The sequence below is a fragment of the Anopheles gambiae genome, chromosome 3 (assembly GCF_943734735.2).
Source record: "Anopheles gambiae chromosome 3, idAnoGambNW_F1_1, whole genome shotgun sequence".
Lineage (NCBI taxonomy): Eukaryota > Metazoa > Arthropoda > Insecta > Diptera > Culicidae > Anopheles > Anopheles gambiae.
In genome coordinates this window covers 55,443,920-55,459,925 of record NC_064602.1, presented here as the reverse complement: position 1 = coordinate 55,459,925, position 16,006 = coordinate 55,443,920, and the positions used below count along the sequence as shown (strand labels likewise).

General features: G+C 42.3%; 2 protein-coding genes across 2 annotated transcripts; one reads left to right on the top strand and one right to left on the bottom strand.

Moving 5' to 3' along the window:
• The first annotated feature begins 729 nt into the window (after positions 1 to 729).
• On the top strand, positions 730 to 6,795 carry LOC133393018 (uncharacterized protein K02A2.6-like). The gene has a single exon (XM_061655885.1). It carries the CDS (start codon positions 730 to 732, stop codon positions 1,723 to 1,725), a length of 996 nt encoding a protein of 331 aa, XP_061511869.1. The 3' UTR covers positions 1,726 to 6,795.
• A 4,005-nt stretch (positions 6,796 to 10,800) lies between these two features.
• LOC5668364 (protein MMS22-like) lies at positions 10,801 to 14,351 on the bottom strand. The gene is made up of 2 exons (XM_001687758.2): positions 12,398 to 14,351; positions 10,801 to 12,336 (listed from the first exon to the last, which is right to left on the bottom strand). Exons 1-2 carry the CDS (start codon positions 14,154 to 14,156, stop codon positions 10,880 to 10,882), a joined length of 3,216 nt encoding a protein of 1,071 aa, XP_001687810.2. The 5' UTR covers positions 14,157 to 14,351; the 3' UTR covers positions 10,801 to 10,879.
• Between the last annotated feature and the right edge of the window lie 1,655 nt (positions 14,352 to 16,006).

Here is a 16,006-nt window from a genome sequence, read left to right as displayed (position 1 = left end):
ATGACGATAACCTGTTTAAACTATTGAAAAGAATTCAAGAATATGGTTTCACGCTTAAAGCGGAAAAATGTGCATTTAAGACACAAAGAATCGAATACCTGGGCTACATCATAGATCGTCATGGCTTAAAACCAAATCACGAGAAGATAGAGGTAATACTGAATCTACCGACACCAACAGATATAAGCGGTGTTCGCTCATTCCTTGGTGCAATCAATTATTACGGCAAATTTGTCCCAAAAATTCGCGATCTACGGTACCCTCTCGACAACCTGCTGAAAAATGACGGAAAGTTTGTGTGGACTGACCAGTGCGAAAAAGCGTTTCATACATTCAAAAAGATCTTATCATCGAACTTGCTACTGACTCACTACGACCCGTCAGCTGATATCATTGTAGCAGCAGATGCATCATCGGTGGGACTTGGAGCCACCATCAGTCACAAGTTTCAGGACGGATCTGTAAAGGCCATACAGCATGCGTCGCGGGCACTATCGAAAGCTGAGATGAACTACAGTCAAATCGACCGAGAAGGTTTGGCCATAATTTTTGCCGTTACAAAATTCCATAAAATGATCTACGGCCGACATTTTTACCTGCAAACGGATCACAAGCCTCTACTACGCATCTTTGGATCTAAAAAAGGCATACCAGTATATACGGAGAACCGTCTCCAGAGATTCGCTCTAACGCTATATAATTTATATAATATATAAATATAATTTCTCGATGGAGTACGTACCAACAGCAATGTTTGGAAATGCTGACATCTTGTCTCGGTTGATAATGAACCACGCCAAGCCGGAAGCAGAGCATATCATCGCCAACATCAGTTTAGAAAAAGACCTAAGGTTTGTAGCAGTGCAAGCCATTAATGCATTTCCACTTACATTTGTAGATATACAGCGGGCCACTCGAGCAGATCCAGTATTACGCCTGCTGGTTGAGTACATAAAAAAAGGATGGCCACGAACTAAATCATTAGATTCAAGATTTTTGCAATTTTACCAGCGAAAGGACGCTTTGTTAATAGTGGACGGCTGCATTTTGTTCGGAGAGAGGTTGGTCATCCCGGAGCAGCTTCGTTCGCGCTGTTTGACCCAGCTACATCGAGGACATCCGGGGGTTCAACGGATGAAAGCTTTGGCTCGCCGCTTCGTGTATTGGCCACATATCGACACCAATATTGCTGACATCGTTGCAAACTGTTCAGCTTGTGCGGTGGCGGCGAAATCACCACCACATTCGGCACCGATACCATGGCACGAGGCAAAGGCACCGTGGCAACGGGTGCACATCGATTATGCTGGGCCGATAAATGGAGATTATTTCCTGTTAATGGTAGATTCATTTTCGAAGTGGCCTGAAATCATCAGAACATCACGCATCACAAGTTTATCGACAATAGCGTGTCTAAGATCAGTATTCGCGCGGTTCGGAATGCCGGTAACGTTGGTTAGCGATAATGGCACGCAATTTGTCAGCACGGAGTTCAAAGAATTCTGCAAGAGAAATGGAATTAGCCACAGAACAATAGCACCGTTTCATCCCCAATCTAATGGTCAAGCTGAGCGTTTCGTCGACTCATTCAAAAGGGCTATAAAAAAGATAACTTTTGGGGGAATGCCCTTTCAAGAAGCCTTAGATATATTTCTGCAAACCTATCGTTCGATGCCAAATCCTCAGTTACGGTTATGTTTGGCAGACCAATTCGCATGCATTTAGAGTTACTTCGAGCACCTCCAGGTATCAGTCCAGGGAGCAGTCAGTACGGTACAGGATTCGAGATAGGCTCCCCGGTTTACGTTAAGATATACCAGCACAACGGTTGGAGATGGACACGCGGGACAATTGTAGACACTGTGGGCAGAGTAATGTACAAGGTGAAGACTGAAGAGCGCGGAATGATCAGGTCGCATAGAAACCAAATGAGAAGGCGCAAAGTTGATATCGGCCAAAGTGCAGCGAGGATCCGTCCAACGGTTACGCTAGATGTCCTTTTAGGGGCATACGAGATGCCTCTAGCAACTGAAACTGATAACGCACCAATAGCAAACACCCCACATCACCAACCGGTAGCACCAGAGGTAAGCACACCTTCCGTCCCGCTTACTCCAGTAGCCATGGGGCAAACGACCACTAACCACAGGCGCAACAACGTTCAGCTGGTACATTCACCACGCCGCTCTTCTAGGCTTAGAAGAGTTCCGCGTAGGTTTGACGAGTACCAGCTCAATTAAAAGAGGGAGATATTGTGGTCCAACCTGACTACGCAGTCTGTCCACCGGGACGCGCCACTCACCGACAGCAGTCGACGGCTGTCGTATGATGTGTGCGTGAAAGGATGTGCGTGAGTTCCCGGGTCGCTGACCAGAGAAGCAAAAGGGGAGGAATTGGACGTTTGACGTTTAATTGTTCGGCCGCAACTGTTAACAGTCGCGGTAACATCCTTTGTGCCGCGTCATCGCCAAACGCATACACCAAAACCACGATTGCCGTCCAGCCGGCACCTACACAACCGCATGAACTGGTGGGAACCGATCCGTTATCATCACCGCTTCAAGCTGCACCTCGTGAGCCATTCACAGATAGGATCTGGATCCGCCTATCCCGCTTATCAACGGCCGTCACTGTGGAACAAGTGGTCGCTTCTGTAAAGCGTCGCTTAGCCACCGATGACGTTATAGCGTATTGCCTGCTGAGAAGAGGGGTTAGTGTGGACAGCATGAATTGGCTTTCATTCAAAGTGAGTGTTTGGTACGGAACCCTATGTTGTGTTTTGTATTTTTTTTTGAAGAGGTTCTTAATAAAGAATCGGTGGCTCTGAAAAGAGCCGATTGTGTGCTTTTTTGTTTTACCAAGCTGGGTGGTATTGCTTGGAATTCTGTGCCACTTGTGTGCGCCAAGGAGTTGCTATGATGAGCGAAGCGTGTTGCTTGCTAGAGGAGTTTGAATGTCAAGAGAGAGAATTTGGCTTTGCCGCTTTATTTATAATGCATTTTTTAATGGTGTGCGTGATGACGAAACGATCGATGACCCGTCGAACAATTTGTAGCGATCCGCGAAAGTAGTGATGGGCTACAATCGGGACAATAGTAGTGATGTGCTACAATCGGGAACGAACAGTGAGGGTCCCGGCTATCCTTCGAGATGCGGCACTCACACCATCCACCTGGCCCGTCGGTATCGGTGTACGTGAGTTTTTTCAATCCCGTCAACACGACCACCAAACCTCATCTCCTATAGCCACCCGAAACCGCTTTACAACACGCACACCAGCTACTAGTACTGATCACCGCTACACCACACGCACACCAACAACGACTCACCGTTTAGCCGCACGCACGTCTACTCCACCTGGTCCTGAAACAACATCATCACAACAGTGTCACCCCCCGGTGAATGATACCTTGGAAGCACCCAACTCAACACTTGTTTCTGGACCGCCCCAAAACCACCGTGCTTCATCTCCGCATCTACACCAGTCTACAATCGATCGCTTTTTTCTCAACTAGACGAAGTTCCGCTCATTGCACGCAACAAACACGCCAAGCCTCATGCTCTGACAACGCAGCTCAATTGACTTACCGTATACCCGCTTTATCCAACCGCCACAATGACAACGCTACCGCTGAGTATTTAAGTTGCTATTATCAAAACGTTAGAGGTTTGCGTACTAAAACATAAGAATTTCACTTAGCTGTATCGGAGGCTGACTTCGATCTCATCGCCCTCACGGAAACTTGGCTTGTTGACAACATTCCATCTGCTCTTCTCTTCAACAACAACTTTTCTGTTTACCGCTGTGATCGCTCTCTCAGCGGCTCTAGCTCTCGCGGTGGTGGTGTTTTGCTAGCCGTTTCTAACGCATACGAGTCGATAGAATTACCTTCCCGTGATCGTTCTCTCGAGTATATTTGTGTGCGCGTCGCCTGCAATAACGAACATCTGTACGTCATGGTAGTATACATTCCACCGCAGCTTAGCTCCGAGATATCGACTCTTCGCTCTCTACATGATTGTATCAGCAGCTTCACTCTCACACTGAAGCCTTCGGATCTGCTGTTTGTTATTGGCGATTTCAATCAGCCTAGCATAAGCTGGTCCACAGCTGATCCTTCGTCCTCGCCAGCATACTCATCAATCACGCACTATGAACCAACTGCGCGCTCACTGGCCAACAACACCTTTGTGGATGGATTTAAATTTAACGGATTAGTGCAACTTAATCACATCAATAATTCGCACGGACGCATGCTTGACCTGCTCTACGCTAACAATGCTGCAGCTAAATTGTGTTCGCCTGTCTTTCCAAGTGTTGTTCCGCTTGTACCTCTTGACTCCTACCATCCGGCGTTTGACTTCAATATACGTATTAACTCGTCGACCCGACGCAATTCGACGACTCGACAAAACTCGACGACAACCGCATTTTATCGTTACAACTTTGCTAAAGCTGACTATTTGAAACTGAACGACATGATATCAATGTTTAACAATAGCTTTCATTGTTCCAATTTTATTTCACTTGACGAAGCAGTATGTTCATTCTCGTCCTTCATGCTGCAAGCCTTTGTTGTATGCGTCCCAGTTCAGTGTCCTAAACCTAACCCCCCCTGGGCGGACCGCACACTCAAACGACTCAAACGTGTAAAAAGAGCTGCTTATCGTCACTACCAAACGCGCCGCTGCCAAAGATCTCGCTCGATCTACTTTGACACGCACTCTTTATACTGCAGCTATAACAGGTTTCGATATGGCAGATATTTGAGTAAAATTCAACGTAACCTCTGCAGGTGGCCTGACTCGTTTTGGCGCTTCTACAACAGCAAAACAAAATCCACGCATACACCGAAATCCATTACGTACAAAGGAGCAACAAGTGCCAACACTAATGAAATGTGCAATCTCTTCGCGGATCGCTTCGCAGATTGCTTTTCACCGGCCATGAATGATACCGATACCATTGATGCTGCTCTCGTCAACACTCCGGCTGGCGCAATTAACATGAGCACTCCTTTCATCCTGGACAGTGAGATCGTTTTATCTGCCCTAGCGCAACTAAAGCCTTCCTTCGCTCCTGGACCCGACGGAATTCCTTCTACCGTGCTGAAACGCTGTCAAACGACAGTAGCACCTATCCTTGCAAAATTGTTCAATGCATCGCTAGCCAATGGCTACTTTCCCAAAACATGGAGGAAATCTTGGATGGTTCCTATTTACAAAAAGGGCGACAGGACAGATGCCATCAACTACCGGGGTATTACATCTTTGTCTGCCATTGCCAAGGTGTTCGAACTAGTGATATACAAAAATCTGCTACATGCATGCCGCAGCTACCTAAGCCCGTATCAACATGGATTCGTGCCAAAAAAGTCGACTACCACGAACCTGGTTGAATTTGTAACCTATTGCACTAGTCAAATTGATGCCGGAGCTCAAGTCGATGCAATTTATACAGATCTGAAAGCAGCATTCGACTCTCTTCCGCACGCAATTCTTCTCGCTAAACTCGATAAGCTAGGACTTCCCAGCTCGCTCGTACAGTGGCTTAAGTCTTACCTAATAAATCGCACATACATCGTGAAAATTGATAAGCACATGTCCAAAGAAATAGTCAGCAGCTCCGGTGTGCCACAAAGAAGCAATATTGGCCCGCTTCTCTTCATATTGTTCATCAACGATGTTACCCTCGCTCTACCTCCCGACAGTATCAGTCTGTTTGCCGACGATGCAAAAATTTTTGCGCCTATTCACAACACAGGTGATTGTACATTGCTGCAAGACTGCATCGAAATTTTCTGTTCGTGGTGCAAGCGTAATGGACTGACTATCTGCATCGAGAAATGCTACTGTGTGTCTTTTAGTCGATGCAGGAGCCCAGTCACTGGTACCTACTTCATAGACGGCACTGCAATTAATCGACAAAATCATGCCAAAGACCTGGGCGTTCTGCTTGACTCTAGTTTGAACTTTAAACAGCATATTGATGACGTTGTAGCTAGAGGAAATCAATTACTTGGCGTGGTTATCCGGACAACTAATGAATTCCGCAACCCCATGTGCATCAAAGCTGTGTACAACTGTATCGTTCGTTCGGTTCTGGAATATTCGTGCGTAGTCTGGAGCCCAACTACCGCTTCTTCAATTGCTCGACTTGAGGCGATTCAATGTAAACTCACGCGATATGCCCTACGCCTACTTCCCTGGCAGGATCGCAATAATCTTCCTCCGTATGCTGCGCGGTGCCGTCTTCTAGGCCTTGAACCTCTTTCGGTTAGAAGACGCAATGCACAGTGTTCTTTCAACGCTGGATTGCTAAATGGCTCTATCGACTCATCGCCTTTGTTGCATCGAGTCGATATCTATGCACCATCCCGAACACTTAGTCTAGAGAAACTCTACGGCTCGCTCAACCCCGTTCCAGCGCTGGTCGGTCTGACCCTATGTTCCGCATGTCGGCTGTCTTCAACACTGTCTCGGATTGCTTCGACTTCGACATCTCAACTCAGTGCTTCAAGGAACGTCTCCGGCTTTTGCCATGGCCGCAGTGAATTGCGCTGCAAATCATGTTTTGTTATGTTTTTTTTTTTCATGAACTGTTACATCTTAATTAGGCCATAGGGCCCGTTGAAGATTAATAAATAAATAAATAATAAATAATAAATAAGGGAGCGAAGAGAGAGAGCAGACACATTCGTGCGGTAGAGCTAGGTTAGGATAAACGGGCCCGTTAAAGCATTAGTATAGGAATAGGGAATAAAGTTTTATAATAATTTGTGTCGATGCCTTTAAGTCTTGTTTGTTTCGAATTGTTTTAATCTCCGTACATCCAACACAAAACTTTTTGCCGCTCATTTACAGTTATAGTTTTTTTTACATATGGGTCACTTGTCCAGCTGCGTTGTAGAATGCTCCGTACAAATTTGCACCTTTGACCCTTTTTTCACTTTCCGTAAAAAATGCACATTTCAAACTTTTGTTCATGCGTCTACGCGACACTGCTCACATGACTTTCGGCGCGTTAACATGTTACTTGTTACGTATGGCCGCAAATACACGACGCGTATAACAATCCAGCCATATAAATCTCAATAAATATAAATCAAACAATATTTTAATGATTAATGATCGTGAAATCAAAACAAACCATCGCCAAAGAACGGACACTACACTCATACAATCGCACGGCTATCATGTCAATCCTACAGGGGTCGCCTTCCGTAATAATACTGACGAATTATTGTTCCTGTACCAAAACGTTAGAGGATTGAAATCTAAATGCAATCAAGTATTTGACTATGTTTCTACAACCCACTATGACGTTATTATCCTGACTGAAACATGGTTGGATTCAACGATTGATTCCTCGGAATTGTTCCCGGATAATTATACAGTGTATAGAACAGACCGCAGCAGCAAAAATAGTAAAACATCAATCGGTGGCGGGATTCTCTTTGCCGTTGCTTCACACCTACGTACAATACTTTGTCCTACACAGGATACCGTTGAGCAACTCTGAGTAAGAGTTTATGGTAATAAACGTACTTTTATCACGGGTGTAGTGTACATTCCTCCAGATTTAGTAAACAACACTACTACCATGCAAACTATCTGCTCCACCATAGATAATATTGCTTGTGCAACCACCGATACGTTTCTCCTATTCGGGGACTTTAACTTCCCCAATCTTTCCTGGAACACCGATGATTCTAACATTCCTGCATTGCGAATCAATTATGAGAATTCACGAATTACGGACAACTGCCGCTCTCTGCTTGACTGCATCTATAGTAATGGGCTTTCTCAGATCAACTTTATACCTAATGCATCGAATAACATTCTCGATCTCATAATTGTCTCTGACGAGATCCTACATTATTGTGCCCCACCGGTGGTGTCACCTTTCCCTATGGTTACCGTTGATGTTCATCATCCTCCTGTTGAACTACACTTAACTGGTGCTGGCAATACAGCTCGTTCCTGGCGTTCTACCTCACCAAACCGTGAGTCCGGCACACGTAACTACAGGCGAACTAACTTTATCCGTCTAGCTGAACTGCTTCAATCTACTGACTGGTCTTTCCTGGAAGGTAATCCGGATGTTAATTCAGCATTGGAACTATTTAACACAACACTACTGGCGCTTATATCTGATTGCTTTCCTCTCCGGATCCGGATGTTAACTCAGCATTGGAACTATTTAACACAACACTACTGGCGCTTATATCTGATTGCTGTCCTCTAATGCCACCGCGTCGCAGTCCACCATGGTCTGATGCACGTTTACGCCGTCTAAAGCAAAACAAAGCGTCATGCTTTCGCTTTTACAGTACAAATGGTACACAACCCTCCAAATTAAGGTTCATTGCTGCCCATAATGTATATAGAAGCTATAACAGACAACTTCATACTCGTTATCTCATTCGAGTGAAATTCTCGCTCATCAGACACCCAACACGATTCTGGAGGTATGTTGAATCAAAACGTGGTAACAGCTCGCTCCCCGATGTTCTCACATATAACAACGTCCACAAGCAGTAAGGAAGGCATGTGCAACTTATTTGCTGATCGTTTCAAGGACTGCTTTACTACGGATGCAAGCTTATCATTAGAAGCAGCTTTAAATAATGTGCCCCGTGATGTTGTTGACATTGATGTACGCGATATTATTATCTCGGTAGATACTGTACTACGTGCTCTGCAGCAGGTCAAAACCTCATACAACCCTGGACCCGATGGTATTCCTACGGCAATCCTTGCCAAATGCCGCGATTTTTTAGCAGAGCCTCTGTCTCAAATCTACCAACTCTCTTTTGCACAAAGTACTGTACCCACGGCCTGGAAATCCTCTGTGATGTTTCCGGTGTACAAAAAAGGAGATAAAAACTCTGCTGAGAACTACCGCGGTATAACCACCTTGCCCTCTTGTGCCAAGGTGTTTGAGATCGTCATACAAAACTCGCTAATGTATCACTGTCGTTCTTATATTTCTACACGCCAGCATGGTTTCTTTCCTCGACGCAGTGTTACCACAAACCTGGTGGAATTCGTCTCCAACTGCCACGCAGCCTTTACTTCCGGAGCTCAGATGAATGCAGTATACACTGATCTTAAGGCTGCGTTTGATCGTGTGAACCATCGCTTGCTGTTGGCTAAGCTCGCCCGGATCGGTCTCTCTACTCCGCTGGTGAATTGGTTCAGGTCCTATATCTCTGAACGTAGCTACTACGTACAAATCGATGGTGTCTCCTCTAAGGTTTTCGAGGGTTCATCTGGCGTCCCTCAGGGCAGCAACTTGGGACCACTGCTGTTCTCGCTTTTTATTAACGACGTCACACTGGCCATTACGGAAGCAGATTGTCTGCTTTATGCGGATGATGTTAGGCTGTTTCGTATAGTACGGAACACTTCCGACTCTCTTTCTCTGCAAAGATCGATTGATGTTTTCTCTGACTGGTGTATCAACAACGACCTGCTAATTTCTGTTGGTAAGTGTACGTCGATGTCTTTCTTTAGAATAGCTAGTCCGATAAGGTATATCTATAGCATATCAGGGACACAACTACCGCGGTGCAATACGGTCAGGGATTTAGGAGTCACCCTGGATCGCAAACTAGATTTCCGACAACATTACTGTGATATTTTAGACAAAGCTAACAAAATGCTAGGATTTATTCGTCGACATTCGAGAGAACTTAATGACCCACACTGCCTGTTAACTCTGTATAAGTCCTATGTTCGTTCCATCCTCGAGTTTAGTTCTACAGTTTGGTGTCCGTTCTCTAGTGTTTGGTCCAATAGAATAGAAGCTGTCCAAAAGAGAGTTACTCGTATTGTCCTACACTTCACTCCGTGGCGTAATGTAACCCCTCGGTCATCGTATCATACTCGTTGTTTGTTGTTTGGTCTGGACACACTTACTAGGAGTCGTGATAATGCCTAATGTACGTTTTTGTCCAAACTTATTGTCGGTGAGATAGATTCGCCAGAACTACTGGCTAGAGTCAACATAAATGTCCCTCCTAGAGTGTTCCGTAACTACAGACTAATAAGAACTGACCTTACAAGACGTGCATACAGCGAGAACGACCCAATGACTGGCACCTACCTACTGGCACCTATTTGACTGGCACCTACCTACTAGATTCTGTTGATCCGTTTTGTCATTGTACACTGCGTTAGTTATTAAAGTTTTAGTTTTAATTCAGTGATAAGGCCGCTTGTTTGGCCAATCACTTAATACAATAAACAATACAACAATAAATGAAATATCATTCGAACGCGCTACCGCGGAAACGCAGAGATGCTCATGCTGGATATCTCTGCGTTTGAACGCGCTCGCGGAAACGCGCGTCGTATATTTGCGGCCTACCACATACTACTTGATTTTAACTTAAACTTCTGCCCGTCGATTGCCATGTAATGTGATGATCGTACAACTGTACCTCGAGTACCGTCGCGGTAGGTCAGTGTTTCGTTGACATGTATCGAGGTAGAATAACACTTTGTTCGAAGCAGACTTATGTAAGAATCGGAAAATGTTGTCCTTACACATTGGTGTGATGTTGATGGCCTGTGGTGACTTGGGAACAATATACAAAACCGATTTTTCCCGGAAAAATAAAATTCCCGGCTAATTCCCAGTTTTCCCGGTTGAGTGGCCACCCTGCGTAGTTTTAGTTTCGGATAAGACAAATTCGGGAAGGGGCCCACAGTCTTGAAAGATTGAAATAAGATTTATAAGATAAGATTTATAATAAGATTTATAGAGATTGAAATAAGATTGATTGAGGAAGATTTACTTCATGCTTATATGTTGCAATTCTTACATTATTTTTATTATTACATCTATGTAACAAAAAATACATTATTTTAACTATATTTGATTCTGTTCACACACGGTTTCTAATCGATGCAACGCATTCCTTAAGAATAAATCTGTTTCCTGACCACGTATTTTTTCTGCTTGCCCTACCTCACTGCGAACCTCATCAATTATTAGACGTATAAAATTTGGATTGCGATCCGCAAGTCGACAGACGAATGTAAAGTAACTTTCCGCATAAAGTGATAAATATTTGCGAGTAAATAGAGAAAAAACATTTCGCATTTCTTGTTTTACTATATTTGAAGGCCCTTCTGTGCTGATCATTAAATTGTTCAACAACTCCATAGCGATAATGCGAGTAGAAAACGTTTCGTTGCACATGAAAGCATGTTGCATTACTGATAGACCCACTGTTCGTATAAAAAGTATTATTTTCCCGTAGTCCTTTCGCATCAGGAGAGATTCTATTAGCGTTTGCAATATTTGCATAGCTTGAAGAGCATTCGATTTTGGAAGGCATCGTTGGAGATCGACGTAAGTTAATACGAATCGCGGCATTGCGTAGAGAACTAATTCTTCATTACGACTGCAGAAAAACAACATTACTGGCCTTAATGCATGTTCAGAATTAGACAGTTTAGCAAATTGTGGTACCCATTTGATCAACATGTTAATCACATTATCCCCAATCATTGGATCGCTCCTATATTCCATTCTTCCGAGGATTTCCATTACTTTATGCCAAACTCTTGCAACATCTTCAACATAATCTAGTTGAACATAACGGTCGGTAAGAACAGAAAATGGCAGAAAGAAGTGCTTAAAAGCTAGATGGTATAGGCACGTTGAATTTGATTTTATATAAAATGCATGAGTACATTCTTTTAAAGCCAACACTAGAACGGCAAGTATTCGCTGTCTGATGATTCGACTGGGATTGGGTATCCATTTATCAAACTGTTGAAATATCGTATGAAGCTTCATTTTCAAATCCATTTTTATGCTATTATCTACTTCTCGATAACGTTTACCAACAAAGCGAAAAAATAGTTCAATTGGAATTGCATTACTTTCGAATATTTCGTACTGCGGGATTTCACATAATGCTTTGAACTCATCTAACCCATATACTACTCGTGTCAGGTCCAAAAGAATTTCGCGATCATAAAAAAAACCCATTTTTAACCAAAGCCGTAGAATAGTCTTTTCGTCTATCAATGTTAACATTTTGCGGCTTTCTCCTATCAATTTCAAGTAAGTCAGCTGTTGATCTGAATGTGCCGTAGGACAATTGGCATAGGTACTAAAATATGACAAAATCTGACTATTTTGAGCATTATTATATATACTTCTTATGGTTATATAGGCGGCAATTTGGGCTATGCATGGTGGAGTAGAGATCTTTTTTGAATACTGTTCGTTGACAAATGGCATGACATATTGATTAATCGCCGTTAAAAAATCTTCGTCCATTGAAATTGAAGATTTTAAACATTTGGATATCGCTGAAATGGAAGAAATATAATTAATAATAAGCAACGCAACGAAATAGTCAGGCATTCTTACCATCAAGTAATTTGTGCCATCGATCAGATGTACTATGACGTATATATTTCAGCATCCATGGTCCAATTAAACTTTTTTCACCACGTGCTAGTGACCCTTTAGAAATTGCTTTATTGTAAATTAAAATTGTTCCTTCCGCTATCAATTCCAATGCTGGTTGCAAACGATTACCATACTTTTGAAGTGCATTTTCAAAGCTTTCCAAAAAAGTGACACTATGTGATGTTTTATCGAAACATGTGTTACTAAACAACACTAAGAGAGCCATGTGAGCTTGTGTCGCAATTGTGATACGTTTAATAATAATATCAACAGGTAAATTTATTGGTCCACCTGTTAGTCGGATCAACTGCATTTGTTTCGACACTCTACAATAATCCTCTTCGAAGTTAGTGGCACTAATCATAGTAAGTAGCATAAGCCCAAGGTTATATATAGATTGTTCTGTCATGTTTTCGTACTTTTTAGGGCCAAGTTTAAGAAATATGCGATTGAAAATAATTTGTACTTTTGTCTTCAACGCCTTCGCCGTGTTATATCGTATCATTGAAGTCAACAAAATGAGAAACATATTGAAACTGTTCATTTTAGGATTCAAGCTATTTTTTGTTGATTCTGGTGAAGCAAGCACGGCTGCCTGTTTAATAAAATCATCGATTGACCGACTAACACAACAAACAGCATCTAACGAATCACTATTCGAATGAAATGATGAGTTTAGTCGGACACTAAAATAATCCCAAAGGAGAATAACAGTTTCAAATCGCACCGGCCACAATTCCGTAATTATTGGTTTCAGCAATATTAAAAATACTCTCACATGTTGTTCTGTGTTGCATGATTTAATAAATTCCTTCACGATATCGTCAATGAGGGTGTAGTGATGAGGAAGCTTTGCAATGGGCTGTTCAATTCCTTCCAGATCCTTCTTTTGTTCGGAGAAGTGGGCCAATGCATTTATAAGCCATATCTTAAATATATGACCATCCTTTCTTTCCTTCAGTAAAGATGGGAAGCACTCGTTTAAATTTGTCCAAAAATTTATCAGTTCTTTGTTTGTTTCCGACAAGACCATCATACCCAGCCACATTAACTTTACACAGTTACATTGATACGGAGCTTCAAAGATGACATCTTCTATCGCATTTATGCGAAATTGATGAAATGCCAGTTCCAGCATATCGATCAACAGTGTACGATAAAGTCTTTCAAAAGTTATGAGCGAATTTCTTTTGCTGAAGCATTTTCCAATATCGGTATTAGATGTGTTCATCAATTCTTTCATTTCCTTTGCAAGCAGCAGAATAAGCCATCGCCATTCTAACACTCCGTGATAGATTTCATAACCACAGTATTCTCCATCGAATACGCTGTTCCATCCGTATATTAGTAGAGGCTCCATTAATTTTGGCAGGCAATTTAAAATGATTGAGATACCATCACATAATGTTGTTCCCTGCAATCTAGTTGCGTTTCCTAAAACAAGACGCAAAAACCGCGTAATTTCCAATCTTTGTATCCGTATGCAACGACTTGATGTGTTCTGTAGCAGCATCAGTTTTTGAATCCTTTCTCTTGCATTTTTCGACAAATCGTGCACTAATAGATCGTACAATTGATATATTTCAACACCGAAGATTGTTACCAATGTGCTTGTTTCAAAGTAAAGGCCAAACGAAAGACCGCCATCCTGTGCTAGGGTGTTAAAAAGTTCGTGCTTCGAAGAAACACGCCAATCCGATGGTTTACAGTCAAACATTATCTACAATCACTTCAATAACTTTACAGTTGTTAATCTTATTCTTGAAAATTTGTCTTTGCAATATGTATTAACGGGGCCCAAGGTGGATTAAAAATACCAGGTGGTGGAAAAGAGCCTTGGCAGCGCTCTAGCAGCAATCGAACACGACATCGAACATGAAAAATATATGGGATTTGACATGTTCGATTTGATAACCAACAAATGGAACATGTCAAATCCCATACATTTTTCATGTTCGATGTCGTGTTCGATAGCTGCTAGAGCGCCGGGTTAGGCGGCGCTCTAGCAGCAATCGAACACGACATCCGACACGAACAAACCCATATAATCATATGGAGGTGCACTGTCAGACACAAACAAACAAACAAGACAAACGTCGAGTCTACCCAAGCGAGTGAAAAAGTCACTTTTCGGCTGTGTTTTCGATTGATATTTCGTGCACGATTTGACAAACGAAATAGTGTACGAGATTCAGACTTTTTTCGGCACATACCCAAACGAGTGAAAATGTCACTTTTCGGCTGTTTTTTCGATTGATATTTCGTGCACGATTTGACAAACGAAACAGTGTACGAGATTCAGACTTTTTTCGGCACATAACCACAACAGCGTGCAATGGCATATTTGCTATCTTCATTGCACGTCTAGCGTTACACATTTTGAGGTTAAATAGTTTTTGAATTGTTGGTATTTATATGAATGATACGATACGAAAGAACACAACTGATATAAATGCAAACTAAACATAATACACAAAAAGAAATACTCATAACCTGTTTCAACGCTTGGCTTGCAGAGCGAAATGGTTCGAAAGGAAGAACCACACATACAGTCATATATTGCTTGTCAAATTATGAGAGTGTATGAGTTATCGTCCGAAAATTTCCGCTTGGGTAAGAGCGTTTCTACATACACCGAGACTGCAGCTGAGAGATGGCTGTGAGAGAATTGACAACCGGTTTCTCACGACGATGTGTGTAGAAGCTCTGAAAAGCGCCGAGATGAGACTTTTAAAAGGATGTTCAAAAAATCCATTTTAATCGCTAAAATGAAATCAAAAAAGTTTCTTTTGCTTTTAAATAATATTTCTACGATTATAAGACGGCAAAAATGCAAACTATAATTGATCGATCGCTATAAACTGCCAATTCAATTTTTTCTCAGCTCCATCGTTCTTTGCATGCTGAGGAGAATTCTCTCACCGAAATTGCTGTCAGTCGCTGTCAAATCATGCTGTCAGTTATTTTCGCAGCTGTATTCTCGGTGAATGTAGAAACGCTCGAACATGTCAGTTAATTCTGTCTGTGATGTTCGATACCCACCTGTGCTGTGAGTAAACGCTGTCAAACGCTTCACAGCTACAATAGATAGAATTCAATTCGGGACATTTTTAAGTTTGTTTACGTAGTTTGTCTCTTTTTCTTCTTAAAATTGCGTGCAAAATATTTAAAATAGCTATCAATAATTATTGTTAAACTTTTCAATCAATTATAACATCAAATATAAAGGATTGAAACGTTTTAAACTATTGTGTGTACATAATCGATGTGTATGCACTGTAGGTGTTTTGGCATGGACGTTTGTTTACATTTTTCAATATTAAATTTGAATGTTTTCTATGTTATTATGGATGTGAATAACTAGTAAATTATGAGTTGCATCATCCCTCTGTAGGTGGATATTCATTTAAACTATGAAAATGCTTCATTTTCGAGATGAAAAGAAAGGCGTATTGCAGTACATCATGACAGGTCTATAAGACATCGAACAGCTGACAGAGCACCTATCGAACAGAGTCGTGTTTGTTTGTCTCGTTCGATTGGTCCCAGAGCGCCGCCTTAGGGTGG

Excerpts from the sequence above, each read along its gene's own strand:
- LOC133393018 (XM_061655885.1), top strand. The coding sequence starts at position 730 with ATGGAGTACGTACCAACAGCAATGTTTGGAAATGCTGACATCTTGTCT.
- LOC5668364 (XM_001687758.2), bottom strand. The coding sequence starts at position 14,156 with ATGTTTGACTGTAAACCATCGGATTGGCGTGTTTCTTCGAAGCACGAA. Across the intron at positions 12,337-12,397 it reads ATGGCACAAATTACTTGATG|CGATATCCAAATGTTTAAAA; the intron begins GTAAGAATGCCT and ends CTTCCATTTCAG.